We start from the raw sequence: 16230 nt of genomic DNA on the forward strand, positions 1-16230 counted from the left end.
GAAGTGGCCCCCGGTGCTGCAGCTGCCGCTAGATTCAGACCTCGTGAACGAGCTCGGTTCCTTGAAGTCTACCAACCTCACGGATACGTCGACCAGAAGGGCAAAACACTCCCCGGTGACGTTCCTTGTCACCGGAGCTGACCAGACATTTGCACAGAGTATGTAGTAGTACATCTTTTTTCAGTAAAATTTGGGAGTTTTTTGCTTGCAATGCCATTTTGGTAGTGAGTAGCAGGTTCTGAATTTTACGGTTTCTGCCTTTCTGGTCCTTGCTTGCAGGTGTAATGAGTAACGTGCTCTCCAAGCATGATGATGGGTTGAAGTTTGTAGACGACATCTCCACCTTGGCTGATTTCGTGCTGGTTGGTTTCGTAATTTGAGCTTAGTTTGTGTGATGCTAACTGGTTCACTCATTGATCTAACTTTTTTTTGTAATTTTTTTTCAGGGTACAAATGCAATGCGCGTTATGTCTAGTGGTGCTGATGAACTTGGCTCCGATTTTGGCAACTACAGCCACCTTTTTTTTCCTTCAGAGCAACTGCACCGCGAACTCAAAACTTTCTTTTCCAATCCAAGCAGGCCGCGGCAATTTCACCAAAGGTGAGATTCTTACAGGAACAGCCGTACATGAGCTATTTAGAGAAATCAAACGATGACTTGGTATATTTACAGAGTTGTGCATGTGCTTAATACATAGCTACTGGAACAATATGCAAATTTTCTGATTTTATTTTAAGAAAACGAAAACATGATTATTGTTTAGAAATTTACCCAGATATTCACTACATAATTAAGCATTAGATCATTTGTTTGAAATATGAGCATACTGTGTACCCTTTCTGAATATGACCAGACTAAGACCTGGTGAAATGAGATGAACGCTTACATCTGTTCTTAACTAAACTGGCCTCTAGCAGATGCAGAATGTATTGAAGGACTTTTTCGCTGGCGTGAGAATTCATCAGTCATGAACAGTGAATTATACAGAGATCATTACCAAGAGGATAAGGAAACCAATAAAATTGCTTCAGGTTTTACATTGTTCTCCTTGTTCTTTGCTTTTGCACCCTAATTGACCGCTCTACTGGGTAACTTATGTTGTTCTGTTTACAGCATATGACCTCACAAGCTCCGACCTCAACAAATTTAACTTGGTTATCTCATACAACTCATCATACAAGGGTGCTACTCAATTTTCATTGTCGCCATTATCTTCACTTTCATTTTCACCAATCATGCTTCGAGTTCCGCGGCTACTGAATCTGGTAAATTTTTCCCAGTTTAAATATTCTTGCCACAACATAATATCATTTTTCTCAACCCTCTCGTAGTCCTTATATAAATGTAATAAGGAGCTAAGATGTAAGTTTTAAAGTTCCTTGCTTCCTATTTGATAGCTCCTGGACACCCCCCCCCCCCCCCCGCCCCGGGAAAAAAGGTTTCCATTTTGAATGCTCTTTAAAATCAAAACCTTGTGTTATTAAATAAATTCTTGTTGAAACAATTGTTTAAATGTTTATTCAGTGTCATAATTATTTTTATGGAGCCCTATCTACTATTGCAGGTCTCAAATGCATACCTTCAGTTAAGGGGCAGTGATACCAAGATGCAATTTGAGTTTGTTAAAGACATGCCTAGAGCTGCTCAACCTGAAATGACTATTGATATATCTTTCTTAGTGGGGAAGGTGATTTTTGTATGGATGATAATGCTTCTTTTCCCGGTATGACCTTATTTTATATAATATATTTAACAGCATCTAGTAGATTGGCAAATTTTCCTTTTCTTATATAGACATTAGCTAAACCGGCTAATCTGATGTAGACACATGTTGCTATTGCAGGTCATCCTGAGCAATTTAGTCTACGAGAAACAACAGAAGCTAAGAACTATAATGAAGATGCATGGCCTAGGAGATATGGCATACTGGACTATATCATATTGTTATTTTCTTCTTCTATCGCTACTGTATATGCTCTTCTTGGTTGTTTTCGGCTCATGGGCTGGTAAGACAATAAAGTTCATATTTTGAAGAGATGTGCTTCATTAATATTCCAAATAAAAAGGGCATTAATGTTAAAGTTGTCAGGGTTGCACAAGGTAATTGAGACCACACAAGTTTTAGTTTGACTATGTTTTCTTCTAATAATAGCTGCTTTAGACTTGTGCAAAATTTACTTGGAAAATCTTCAAAGCATACAGCAGGGACGACTTGTGCATTTTGAATAATGGGAATTATGACTTTACTTTGCATATAATTACTTGTCTTTCTATTGCCAGGTATAATGTTATTCAAAATGAGTGAGTACAGGGTACAATTCCTGGTCTATTTCGCCTATATGAACTTGCAAATTTCATTTGCTTTCCTTATGGCTACGTACTTTTCTAATGTCAGGACTGCTAGTGGTATGCTTCTACTCAAGTGTTCGCATATCTGTTTTCGTCAGATGGTTCCAGAAAATTATCAACTCTCATTATATGAAACTATTTTGTGCAGTGACTGGATATCTCTTCACAATTGGGTCTGGCTATTTAGCAGAATATTTGTTCAGGCCTATTTTTGAAGATATGTCCCTCTCAAGTCCGTGCCCAAACATTCCTATATTATGGCTAAGTCTATTGTTGATATATCATATACCCCTACTATTATTTTTAAGAAAAGTTATCTTATCTTTTTTTACTGTGCTTTAGGAAGCTGGACTACACTGATGGAGTTCTTCCCGCCATTTTCTTTGTACCGCATAATCTACGAGTTTTCTCCACCTCCATCACCATTCTATCGTACGGACTTTTCTGGAATACAGTGGGGAGACTTGAGTGATCGCAAAAATGGAATGAAAGAGATTCTCATCATAATGGCACTTGAGTGGGCCACGTTCCTTTTGTTAACATTCTTTTTGGATGAATTTGGTACCCTCAGAAATGGAATCAGAAAAATGGTATCAGTTTGTCACTCAAGCGTGGATGAGAGTTCTCCGGCTTCTCAGAAGCAGACTATTCAGCTTCAAGAATTCAAATATTCAGTTGAAATGGACAGGATTGATGTTTTGAGAGAGGTGAACCTCCATATTGTCTATAGCTAAATCCTTGTGTTTTACTCAGAATCTTTTTGTTTGTATGCTTTTATGTTACGCTTGATTTAATCAGCTAGATGTTTTTAACTTGATACTTCGAACACTATATCTATCCCTAATGCCTCAACCCCTCCCACCAAACTTGGATGTTGTTGATGGTGTCATACAACAAGATGAGATAAAAATATTATGTGGAATTACTTCTGCACGAGAATGTGCTTCCACTAAAATTTTCAAATAATAATCTTTCTTTTCCCCTCTTCTTTTCAGAGGGAGATAGTTGAACAGCTCTTACAAGAATCAGATAGTGGTTATTCGATCATATGTGACAATCTTAAGAAAGTGTACCATGGAAAAGATGGAAATGCGGAGAAAATTGCAGTGACAGGGTTATCGCTTTCTATGCAACGAGGACAATGTTTTGGAATTCTTGGTCCAAATGGTGCTGGGAAAACGTCTCTTATTAGCATGGTAAGTATGAACGGTCTTAGATGCATAGATCAGTATTGTGTAAAGCATTTCTCGCACTGCAATATCTCGTTTTATGGAAACATGACCAATTTTAGTAGTGTTGCTATACACATTTCTAAATCAGCAAACATTATGTTTTCTCTTTGTGCCAAAAGGTTCTAGCTATTGTTTCATCAGTTTGTGTGCATATATAATTGATTTTTCATTGCTATATTGCATCTGATTAACTCCTAACCTGAAAACTTTTAACCTGACAACAGTTGACTGGATTTACTAAACCTACATCTGGCACGGCTTATATTAATGGAATGGACATACGATTGGACATGGGCAAGATTTATACAGGAATTGGTGTTTGTCCACAATTTGAGTAATTTTAACGAACTCCCCACCCCCACCCCCGGTTTCAACCTCTGTTTCAGAAAAATAACAACTTACATGATTTTGAACTAAGTATTCTGGTATAGTTTAAGTTGAATAACTACTTTCCGTTGATCATCTCCATGCAGCTTGCTATGGGAAACACTGACGGGTCGAGAGCATTTGATGTTTTACTGCAGGCTTAAGAATTTGAGATGTGCAGCATTAGATAGGGTAATGTCTGCCAACAGGTTAATTTTGTGCTGGTTTATTTTTTGACATTCTTTGGACGAAGCTGATAAATTCCACTGCCATTTCTGTTCACTCCCTTTAAGCTGAGGCAACATACTATCATCTCTTCGTATTACTTGTTTAAAGTCGTATGGGATCTGTATATTTTAGAAGAGTTCATTTTAGAAGCTCACCCACACTTGGGATATCTCAATTCTGATTTTTTTTTTCCGATAGACCATTTTCTTTTCCCCTATTCGTGTTGCAACGATATCAATTGCATTCATATTTATGCCAGATGTATCAATTAAATCAAAGCTTACTAGTCCTTCCCTCCAGGCTGTAGAACAATCTCTGAAAAGTGTACGCTTATTTGATGGTGGTGTTGCTGATAAGCGTGTGGCAGAATACAGCGGTGGCATGAAGCGTCGTCTCAGCGTTGCTATATCCCTAATTGGTGATCCTAAGGTACTTATATTTACCCACCTGACCAGAATTCAGGAAATAGCGTGCGTTTCTTGTACAGTTAGAAACATTAATACTTTTCTGAACTCATGTAGAAGGTTATGTATTTGGAGCATTTTCTAGGTTGTTTACATGGACGAACCAAGTTCTGGATTGGATCCAGCATCAAGGAGAGCACTGTGGAATGCTGTGATGTCTGCCAAACAGAACAGGGCCATCATTCTCACAAGTACCACATTCCACCTATATTTTCAGACACCACTTAGCTAGTCGCAGCATTTTGCATCAGCTAACATCTTGAACACATGACATAAGTTATAAGTACATAACTATCCTTCAAATCTCAGCGCATTCGATGGAAGAGGCCGAAGCTCTATGTGACAGGATAGGAATCATGGTAAACGGGAGCCTGCAGTGCATTGGGAACTCAAAAGAGGTAAAGCTTATGGAGTGCATGTCACTTGACTGTTTTTCAGACATGGCCACTGATCTATGGTAGGTGCTAAACTTTGTCCACCAAAACATGACTTCTCCAGCTGAGAGCCAAGTACGGTGGCACATACGTGCTAACCGTAACAACTGCGGCGAGCGAGGAGGAGGTGGTGGAGCAGCTGGTCCGGTCGCTCTGCCCTGCGGCGAACAGAGTGTACCGCATCTCAGGGACGCAGAAGTTTGAGATGCCGAAGCAGGGTCTGAGGATCAGCCAAGTGCTTCAGGTCATGGAGCATGCCAAGAGCTGGCTGAACATCGCTGCCTGGGGCCTCTCTGATGCAACGCTTGAAGATGTCTTCATCAAAGTTGCCAGCGAGAGTGACATATCCTCTGTCTAGAGGACTAGAGGTGTTATCTGGACCTCGAAAGTCCATGAAGTCTTTGATATGAATTTAGTTTCGACTTTGTTGGATTGGATATATTTGGATACTTGATATTTGTTGTATCCAACGGTAGGAACCTACATGCGAAATTCTACTCAATAACTACCAAGTGTCAAGTTGATAACTTGATATCCACATGCATGTCCTTACCAATTTGGACAATGTAGAACTTGAATGAAAAACTGCACATTTCAATGGCATGCGATATGGCCATTGACATTGGCACACTTACGGTGACTTCATCAATATCAAGATGTGCTGATCTAAGTCTCTCGGAGGTATTCATAAATATAGGACGTGTGCGCGCATATATACTGAGTGTAAGTGCATGTATGTAAGCGTTCGTACATGTAATGTGCTTTGTAAACAAAGTATAAGAGGCCGCGTGTTAGAAATTCCTATCAGGGAGAGATGCTCCATAGAGAGTACAAATTTGGAAAGAATGTATTATATTGCATAGCTGTTCCGCCAAATGACAACACCAGATCATCAGTAACACTAGAGACATGATATATGTTAACTAGATTTAGCCAAAGGCTACATCTCAGGGTATAACTATATACCTGATCCTTCCTTAAATTGTAAAGCATTGCTTTGAGGCCCCTCCCCCTCTACTGCTGTCCCTATATCATCATGGATATCGCAACAGCCCTTCCTCTCATAATTAAAAAAAGAGGCTATACAAGAGCTTGACACGATCTCTCTCCTATACTAACTAAAACTTTAAGTTCCATCATAATTCAGATGTACTCCCTCTGTTCTCAAATGTAAGAGGGCTAAGTTTGTCCTAAGTTAAGCATCTCTAAGTATGGCCAATGGTATAGAAGAATGCACCAACATCTACAACATCAAATTAATTTCACTAACACCATCATGAAATTTGTCTTGACAGTATATTTATTTGGTTTGTAGTTGTTACAATATTTTTCTGCAAACTTTGTTAAAATTAGAGAAGTTTGAATTGGCACAAACTAAAACCTTTTATATTTTTCATACAAATAGTAGCTCTATCCAACATCAAATAAATAAACATGTATTATTCTTAGTTCCTTAGAATAGCAGTGGGACGATTGAACAAGAGTTATTATAAGATGACAGAGAAATTTTGACCCATTCTTCAGAAGTCAAGGGTAGAATGGAACAAGCTTACCCTCTTAGAGAAATCATAGGTAAGATCATAACGAGATTTTCTTTCTCGCCCAAGTCATTCTTCGGACATTATAGAATCTTTTCGTAACTAACATAGCTTGAACAAGTCCACTGTTAGGATGTTTGTTGACCTGTTGTTTTCCTCATCTTCAAGCAACAGAGGACCTGATGCAGCGTCCAAGAGATAGCACATCATCATACCACACACATCTATTTATAGATCCTTAGTTCCACCAAAGCAACATCGTGATTCAACTTCAAGCAAGTGAATTGTGAGTTACGGTGGCTCGACCATGAGAGATGTTCGGCTCCGCCTTGACTTACAAGTAATCCTTGTGTTGTGTCTTCTTGTGCCAGTGTTTCTGCAGGACCATGTCACCAGCTACGACGGTGGTGAACCTTCGATGTGCAAGCACGGTAAGGTTTACAAAGTATCTTTATATTTGATTTATTCATAATTGTCTGGTTTAGGAACCTTTCAAAATGTGCAAATTCTACTTGATCAAGAGAAGACTAAAAATATTCTGTGTTGTGAACGAATCATTGGTTTACAACTTTCACCATGGTCTCTTTATGGTGAAAGCTGAGAATTGGTAGCCTGTAAAGTATGTCTGGCTCGCAACTCCAGGATGAAGCAGCACGGGTTTTGTGTTTTTATGCTCGTTTTAAATGATACATGTGCATGGCAGTGAACTGCGAGGAATCAGAGATGGAAGTGCCCAGCACAGAGAAGCAAGAGAGCTACCGATGGATTGCAAGAAAATTGACCAGACCACTTCAAATTCCGATCATGTCATCAATTGCTGTGCGGAGAAAATTAGCCCCCGGGACGCATCCACGTAAGTTATTCTACATATGGTGAAATTGGGTTCTCTTTTAATTATTTTTTCTAAGAAGGGTAGAACAAATTAGTTGCTAGTCTTTTTATTAATTTACTTGTTCTAGTCAAGTATTCATCATCAATAGGCATTTTAAATTGAACTTTTTTTGGTCAAATCCTAAATATAAACTTGGCATATGTGTCAAATTTTTTCTTTGATAGGTTCGTTCTATATAATACTTTTGGGATATAACACATTCATCACTTTGCGATGTTCATTTTCAGCTGCCTGGGATGGAAGGCACCCGATTCATGTCACTCCTGGTTCACATAACTAAGCAAGACAAAGATCAGGAAAATAATTAGGTCAGCGAAATTGAAGGAGATGATGTATTGTAGTAATGTAGCCAGACATGTGCTAGAGTAGTTAAGTGTTGCATTCAGTGTGAAACAATATAATAAATTTGTGCAATATGACATGCTTGTATATACGACCGCCCGTCCTGTGACAGAGCATAGAAAACCATACATCGTTCTCATTCTCACTGAATCTGACCTGAGAAATTAGGTAAACTTAAGAAGAAAAATGGATCCATTCGTGCTATAGCTTGGATTAAAGGAGGAACAAACTGGTCATTCCAAGGAATGATATTGTTTGACATACTCATTTCACAAAAGTTATGGCACTGGTTCAAACGTCTTAAACAGTTTGTTTCTCCTTCGGATTAACTAGCTAGGGCATTCGACACAGTTCACAAGTATTGTGGTATTACTTGGTTTACGTTGTCAAATCAGTCATAACAATTTCTAAATAGGCTTATGTTTTTTATGAAGACACTGGATCACCTGCCACACCAAATGTACTTATTTTCTCAAGGATGAAAAATTGTTTCGGACCGGGACTTCACGTATTGAGCGAAAAATGAAAAAAAGAGAACAGTTGAAGAGCGATGTGATACTTTTTAAATACATTGTGATGAGTGATGATTGGAATACATGCGCAAAGCGAGCTGCAACGTTATCAAGCACATTTTGCTTATCTTACAGCTGGTGAACTCTATACAGGTCTAAGTAAGAATCTTTACCTTCATGTCCTGTATGATTTTGATTTTTTTAGAAAAAGGAAATAGTTTCAGGTCTCATGTCCTCTATGATGGTGTCAGGGATAGATCCCCTAGGTACAGCAAGGAAGCTACCTGTGAGGAAAAAAAAGTCTGATTCCTTCTAGGATTCCACTGAAATCCTATTAGAACTCCTACCTTGTAATCCTATTAGGACTTCTACCTTGTAATCCTACTAGGAACCCCGTCCCCTGGGATATATAAAGGAGGGCAGGGATACCTAGATAGGCAGAGAAACAACAGAGAGCAGCCAATAGGCAACTCAACACCTAACCGCAGGGCGCAATATACAACACCCCAAAACAGTACTTAGGGTATTACGCTACTCTATTGGCCCGAACCTGTCTAAATTTGTGTCTTGTGTTCTTGCATTCGCCTTCAAATTCCAGATCCGGCGATCCCTCACCAAATAATCACCTACCTTAGGGTATCCCTAGGTAGGCCGACGGTAAAAACACTGACAGATGGGTTTAACTATATACCGATAGCCACCTGAATCATCTAGGCCGATAGATGCACTTGGTAAGTTTTGGTGATTAATGGTAACCGTTTGTGACTAACATGTGTTTTGAAGCGGATATCAAATATTAGTTACGTCGCATATGAAATATGAAAGAAGACCCCTCAATTTGCATCGAAATGCATATCAAGCACTTGGACATGAAGATTAAGGACCTCTCTAGTATCAAGTGTCATAAGGAGATGAAGGACACTTGATTTAGTTCAGGTTTTATAGCTTTTAGTCTTTGACCGTACTATTAAGGAGGTTCTTAAGTTAGTAGCTTGACCTAGTGAAAGTTGGCCTTGAAATCATGCACACTTGCTCAAGCTTAGTCCTAGCCAACACAAAGAAATCAAAACAATACTTGGAAGCAGAAGCAACTCAAAGAAAAACTCAATTCCAAGCTTATTGCACATGTGGCATAAAGATTCAGCTGACCGGTTAAACCGACGCAAGGAGTTTATAACACGTCGGTGCATCGGACAGTGCAACTAAAGATCAAAGTGAAAGTTGACAGTAGCGCCGATTAAACCGACGCTTTGCTCAGTGGCGTCGGTGCATTGGTATTGTATTTACTCAGTACCATTTTTGGAGTTGCAGTGGGCCGACTGAAAAAATCCTATATCACCGGTTAAATCGACGGTCCTACAGAGGCGTCGGTGCATTTATGCTGGTGTTACTCAGTACCGTTTTTCGAGTGGCAGAAGCCTTGGTCTGGGAAGATCTTCACGACCAGTTAAACCGACGACCCGTCGGTGCAACCATCTGTGTAATGACATCAGCACCAGAGCCTGTCAGAAGTCTAACGGCTACTATTCATAGCTCAGTGTGATCGGTTGAACCGACGCATGTGACCGGTCAAACCGACGCTTTATGCTTTTCGGGAAAGTTGCCTCCAACGGCTATGGCTTGATCTCTAGCCTATATATTCATTTCCCCGAGTCATTTGAGATGCCTTTGAAACCCTGAATACCTGAGGCCACTTCAAAGCAGATCAGAGCAGAAGAGAAGCACTTGAAGCCATGAGAAGAAGAGTTTGAGCATGAGAGTTTATCCAAACACAAAGAAAATATCCATTCTTGAGTAGCAAGTGTGCTTTAGCTTAAGACTAGCTTAGTGTAGGTCTAAGTGAAGGCTTAGGGACTTATTACTCTTGGTGTTTGATAGCATCTAGATGGTCTTGGTGACCCGGAGGCTTTTGGTAAGCTCTTGGAGTTTGCGAGATCCCCAAAAAGAGAAGATTGTACGCGGTTTGAAGCTTGCTGCTCCGGAGATGGAGAAGGAGCATTCTTTGTGAGCACTTGCTTCTTGGTGATGCAAGGGAGCCAAACCCTTAGTGGGTGCTCCAATATGGATTAGGAGGGAGCGTCAACTCCTCAATATCACGGGAAAAAAAATCCGGTTGTCTCGTGTCCCTCTCTTTACTTTCAAGCATTTACTTTGTCTTTTTCTTGTTGTTACCTTTCTTGCTTGATTGTTGAGTAGGATGATCTTTTGCTAGTGTGCTCTCTTGCTTAGATTGTTTACTTGATAGTGTGATCTTAACTAAGCAATATGAGTATGTTAGTGTGTTTACCTACCTAGGTTGTTTATCTTAGTGTGCTCTAGTTGATAGGTTCAAAACTTACAGAGTAGGCAACACTAGTTGTAGATTAAAGACTTGATAAGAAATTGAAAAAGTTCTAACTCAACCCTCCTTCTTGGGCCACGATCCTCTCACCACCATGTCAAGGAGACCATTGTGATTCTTTTGGTAGTATATCACCTTGATGTGTCGCGGTGGAAACACATTTCTGAAAAATGTTCCCAAATATAGGTCAGGTCTAGCAAAACTTGGAAATAAAAAAGAAGCGCTGGATCCGAATTGATAAAACGCAAATTAAATAAGAGCTTTCAATGACAAAGGAACAAATATATCTGATTGGAAGAGCCAGCACTGGATCAACTAACATGAGCTAGCTTCTCCTACATGATAGTGAAAGATCCAGCACATATTTCGGGGTCAACTGTATAGGAAGCTAACCATCTTTAAGATAATATAAGTGAGATCATAACGACTTGTTTATGTACCAATCCTTTCTTTCGTTTCTCTTTCGAACATTTAGAATATGTTCATCACAACATTCTTTGAACATTTCCGCAGTTGAAAATATGGAGGGTGTTATCTGGACTACTGTTCTCTTGTCATGCAAACGTATCTGAAGGCCTCTAGCTGGTAGTCAAAGTCCAGGTTTGACATGAAGAAAACTATATGCATGTACGAGCGTCAGAAAGCCAGGCATCATCCGTCTATATATGTCCTTCAAGTCACAATCTTGTGTATACAGGTGAAAGTGTTGGGTTTGGGCATCAAACAGCTGAACCGTTAGCTGAACATGAAAGTTTTTCGGTTTCGCATTGAGCTAATATGGATTATCTTGTCACTTTGCCTTCTTCTGCAAGGCCCTGTCCTTGTTGCCTACAATGGCAACGGACCTTCAGCCTGTGAACATGGTAAGGTCTTACGGATCATATGTTTCCAGCAACTGATGGACAGCATGCTTCTAGGCTTTCATTTTTTATGCAATTTCTGGATCAGCTCTGATGTTCATTAGTACATTGCATGGCAGTGGAGTACAGCGATAATAAGCCAGAGGTGACGGTTTCTGGCATGGAGAATCAAGAAGGCCATCAGTTAATTCGTAGTAAATTCACCAGATCTCTTCGGTTTACAGTCGTGCCTATGCCTTCAAGGAGAAGTCTACTCCGTAAGTTAATTTTTCATAAGCACAAATCACATTTTTCCAAAAAGGTGAAGTCATTGGCGACAACTGACAACACATAATGTTTGTACAGATACTAATATTTCATCAATTATATGCTTATGGCCCTATTTGTTTCCGCTTTTCTCAGACACGCTTAGATTATAAGCTAAGCGAAGATTTTCTTGCTTCTCGCTTTTCGCTTCTCGTAGTACAAATCTCTGAAGCGGATTACCACAGAAGGAAAAATAAACAGAGTGTTTGGTGGTGTTAATGCTTATTTCCACCGATAAGCTGATTATAATCGGATACAAACAGGGCCTATATTTGCCCATTTTTTTTGATCGCATGTATGCACTATTTTTAACTAAGCAATACATAAACGGAATTATTATCTGTGCTATGGGTAAAATGTATGTATTTATTTTGACACTCATATTATTAGCACCAACAGTAGTCATGACAAATTAATAACTAACCACTGAGTCTGTAAAACTAACATTTAGCAGAAGTTGGATCTAGATAATCTAATGCGAAGTTTTGCTAGATATAACATATTTTAATTTTATGGGCGCTCGATATGTGAAAATTTTAATTTCATGATGTTCTTTACAGCCTATTGGGATGGAAAACACCCAATTCCTATCACTCAGAGAGCACCAGCACGACCTCCCTTCAGGAAGCCGCCCAGGCCAGGCAACTGATTTAATTAGTTCTGCCTGCAGGAGAAGATGGCTCTTCGAGGAAAGATGTCAAAATAAAAGTTCATTATTGTGTCTAAATTCAAAATAATAATAGTAGCTGTGGCAATCATGTGCAGTGTAATACATACCGAAACAGCAATTTAAATAAAAGCTTGTGGTCTAAGAATTATTTATCTTGTAGTGTGTGTATCTGATCTAGAGACAATTTGGGAGAGTTTCAGGTGCAGTAACTCCGAAGAGACTAGAAGCTTACTCTATGATTTTTATGTTCAATTTCGTGCAGCCGTCTATGGCTGTGAAATTAAATCAGACACTCAAGAATCGTTTCAGTTCCCCTCAAATCCTTGCCATAACATCATGTTCTTACTGATTAACCCTTTAATATACCGAAGGCTTTTTTTTCTCAATATACCGAATGCCACATTTGCAACGAGAGCGGAAGTAACAAATTAAATTATTAGACATTTGCAGCTATAATGGTCTTCTGAAACAAGTATTATTATTAATGAACTTGCACATGTTTATGGTATTTGAGAAGTAAATGGTGGTGAGAATAAGGTTGCTGCCAGCATCTGGGCGTTCAATGGAAAACTATCCTATGGGACACTCTAAAACTTCATTGCATATCATGGAAGGACAGCTGCTGCAACACAAGACATTACAGGCCCATGTGTGAAACAAAAAAAAAAGCACATGCTTCAAACTAACTCGAAACTCGTCGCAGCGCAAAAGAAATAAGACCGCCTGTTGATTTCAAGTAGTTCAACCTGATATTTCTGAGCAAAAGGATGGAAGAGGAATCGTGGTCACCAAGCCAAGGAGACCTTGGGATTCTTTCGGAGAACGTGGCACTACACCTTCACACAGAGTGCTGACGGAAACACGGTTCCTGAAAATGTTGCCATTGGTCAGGTCTTCGGCACCAACTGGAAAAATGAAAGGAAGCGCTGCAATTGAGAAACAAAAAAGAGTAAACGGTAGCATTATCCAACGACAAAGAAACATATCCGATTATTCTGGAACCTCCCCTAGTTAGCTGGCCGCACTCAAGTCCATGCATGTCTGACTAGAAGATAACTGAATACTACACGTTTGTTCGTCACCGAAACCGCCCATCCATTTATATTTGGCCATGAAGCGATTCATCCCGTGTGTACAGGTGCAAGAATTGATTCTGGGAATCAGGCAGGTGAACCGTGGATGGCCATGGCAACTAGGCTAGGAGTAATCCTGGCATTGTTCCCTCTTCTACCGGCATTTCTGAAGAGCCCTGCCATTGGCCTTGCCTCCAACGGCAATGGACCTTTGTTGTGCGGGCATGGTAATGTCTCCTACACGAATTCTGCTTCCTATTGATGGCAGCTGTCATTCAGCTTCCATTTACACTGCTACTCCCTCCGTTCCAAATTGTAGACCATTTTAGCAAATCTAGATGCTTAATTTTTACTATATATTTAGACACAATAATGTTTATCTATGTGCATAGCAAAAGTTATAAATCTAGATTTGCTAAAATATTTTACATTTTGGAACGGAGGGAGTACGTTTGAATCCGAACTTGCATACAATAGTCCACTTTCCAACGATATAGGATCAGCTACAATGTTCACTGCATTTACATGACACAGTGTGGTGCGACGTGCCCAAAGAGGTGGTAGTCTCCAGCACTGAGAAGAAAGAAGGCCATCATCAGTTGGTTCGTAGCACAATGAGCAGATCCCTCCGAATTCTAGCCGTACCAATGGCAGCGAGGAGAAGATTATTGGCACCTACGCTTGATCGCCGTAAGTTAATTATGCATAAAAGAAAATTGCATCTGGATTTCTTAGAGAAAAAGCTGGTAATCATGTTTGCATCCTAGTATTGTTAATCAGTCCATGGCCTCGAGAGAAAACGTTTTACAATATTTTTCTATCCAAGATATTGTTGAAGTTGTTAATCATATTACTTAACAGTGATCATTTCATATTGACCTTTTATTAACTTGGAACTAATACCCTTCTTGATCAGTGCACATAGCGTGTTATGGATAAACTTGCTGAATTGAGGTACTATTAGGCAAACTTAATTAATTATTACCTATGCTCATAAAAAATGTATTTACTTTTGAGGCCTATATATCTTTAAGTAGATCTAATATTCACAAGTTAACACCAACGATTTCCATAAAAAAATCAATACTGCTGATAATGGACTCTCCATGCTGAGTTCTGTAAACTTGACATGTATCAGAGGTTGGGTGACGGAGTTAGATGGTCAAATTCTAAGTTGTAAAGTTTCTCCGTATGATAAGACATGCTTCTTTGCAAAGTTTTGCTAGACACATCTTTTCAGGGCGCTTGCTGTGTGGATGTTTAATTTTGTGATGATCTTTTCAGCTACTTGGGATGGAAAACACCCAATTCCTCTCACTCCGGGTGCACGTCCTAACTTCGGTGGTAAACCACGCAGGCCAGGCAACTGATTTCATTGGTTCCACGAAACGGAACAGGATTCTGCAAAAAGGATATCAACATTATTTGTTAGGGGGAGGTTGGAAAAGAAATACTGTAGTTAGTAGTTAATCACATTTTCAGTGTGCAACTTAATGCAAAAATAGTGCTCTAAGTACTATATATATGTGTACCTTGCACTGCATGTAGTATCTGATTCTAGACACTGGGAAAGTTTGATAGAAAACAATTTGGACAGATGTAATAAGTATATTTATATTAGAATCCTTTTCATCTGCTGCAAAGCTAGAGATAAAGATAAAGATGTTTTATTTTCAGAGGTCCTAATCGATCTTTTGGATGCCATGTCAGCAATATAACCCGGCTCAGCCATATAAACTTTCGTACGCTCAGACAAACTGGGAGTCTGGGACCATGTGCCAGTGCTTCATTTTTTTTTTGTGTGTGTGTGTTTTGATCAGTTTGTTCTTTGCTCTCTTTGTATTTACGGACTTCCTTGGAGATGCTGATTCACCTACAACTCTAATGCAGCACTAGGAACGTATTTCTAAACATTGAAAATTGTTGGGGCTTAATGTCTTCGGCGAACACTCTGAAAACAGGAGGGATCGGAGGCAGCTGAGCAAGGTCACCAGGGAGACAATGCAATTAATTTTGTGTCATACTTTCCAGAAAGTAGTAGAGCGATGACTGGTGATTGATGAGAGGAACAAGGTTGCTGAAATGTTGGTATATAGACCAGGTCTTATGCAATAAAAATGAAAATAGATTTATCTAGTTACAAAGAAAACAATCATATCCTTGTATGGCCTGATAGGAAGAACAGTATCACCCAATCAACTGCACCCATTTGTAATGCTGGGGAAATTTCGACCTCATTTCAGAGGTCAACAACAGATGAGCCCTACCACACCTACCCTCTCAAAGAGAACATCAATGAGCTCATGACCTCTAATTCAAATTCCTTGAGTGATTCCGTGGTCTAGGGGTTGACCAGACTTCAATTCTATTCCTCATCCTATAATCCGTCACGGTCAAAGTCCATACCTGACACGTGCTTTTTGTGTTTAGAATTTTGCGCCGAGAAGTAGATGAGACAGTTTAAAACTACAATAGGTCGCTTGTGTTACTGGCGGGCATATATATATATATACATATGTTGAGAGAATTTCTTATGTGCCATCAGAAATTATACCAATTCCTTATATACCATCAAAAATTTAGCATAAATTTAAATTTTCCATCCCTTGCGTGCCATTCCCG

General features: G+C 39.5%; 3 protein-coding genes across 3 annotated transcripts; all 3 read left to right on the forward strand.

The window, feature by feature from the left end:
• The first annotated feature begins 882 nt into the window (after nucleotides 1-882).
• On the forward strand, nucleotides 883-5578 carry LOC112878882 (ABC transporter A family member 5-like). The gene is made up of 13 exons (XM_025943128.1): nucleotides 883-1032; nucleotides 1115-1183; nucleotides 1566-1724; nucleotides 1845-2007; nucleotides 2499-2582; nucleotides 2693-3057; nucleotides 3346-3546; nucleotides 3807-3916; nucleotides 4056-4140; nucleotides 4477-4605; nucleotides 4726-4831; nucleotides 4950-5038; nucleotides 5139-5578. Exons 2-13 carry the CDS (start codon nucleotides 1118-1120, stop codon nucleotides 5430-5432), a joined length of 1851 nt encoding a protein of 616 aa, XP_025798913.1. The 5' UTR covers nucleotides 883-1032; nucleotides 1115-1117; the 3' UTR covers nucleotides 5433-5578.
• Nucleotides 5579-6887: 1309 nt separating this feature from the next.
• On the forward strand, nucleotides 6888-7954 carry LOC112878880. The gene is made up of 3 exons (XM_025943125.1): nucleotides 6888-7043; nucleotides 7316-7465; nucleotides 7732-7954. Exons 1-3 carry the CDS (start codon nucleotides 6920-6922, stop codon nucleotides 7782-7784), a joined length of 327 nt encoding a protein of 108 aa, XP_025798910.1. The 5' UTR covers nucleotides 6888-6919; the 3' UTR covers nucleotides 7785-7954.
• Nucleotides 7955-11410: 3456 nt separating this feature from the next.
• Nucleotides 11411-12593, forward strand: LOC112878879. The gene is made up of 3 exons (XM_025943124.1): nucleotides 11411-11562; nucleotides 11679-11816; nucleotides 12426-12593. The coding sequence occupies exons 1-3, from the start codon at nucleotides 11445-11447 to the stop codon at nucleotides 12512-12514; spliced, it is 345 nt and encodes a 114-aa protein (XP_025798909.1). The 5' UTR covers nucleotides 11411-11444; the 3' UTR covers nucleotides 12515-12593.
• The last annotated feature ends 3637 nt before the right edge of the window (nucleotides 12594-16230 follow it).

Source organism: Panicum hallii, chromosome 1, assembly GCF_002211085.1.
Source record: "Panicum hallii strain FIL2 chromosome 1, PHallii_v3.1, whole genome shotgun sequence".
NCBI classification, from domain to species: domain Eukaryota; kingdom Viridiplantae; phylum Streptophyta; class Magnoliopsida; order Poales; family Poaceae; genus Panicum; species Panicum hallii.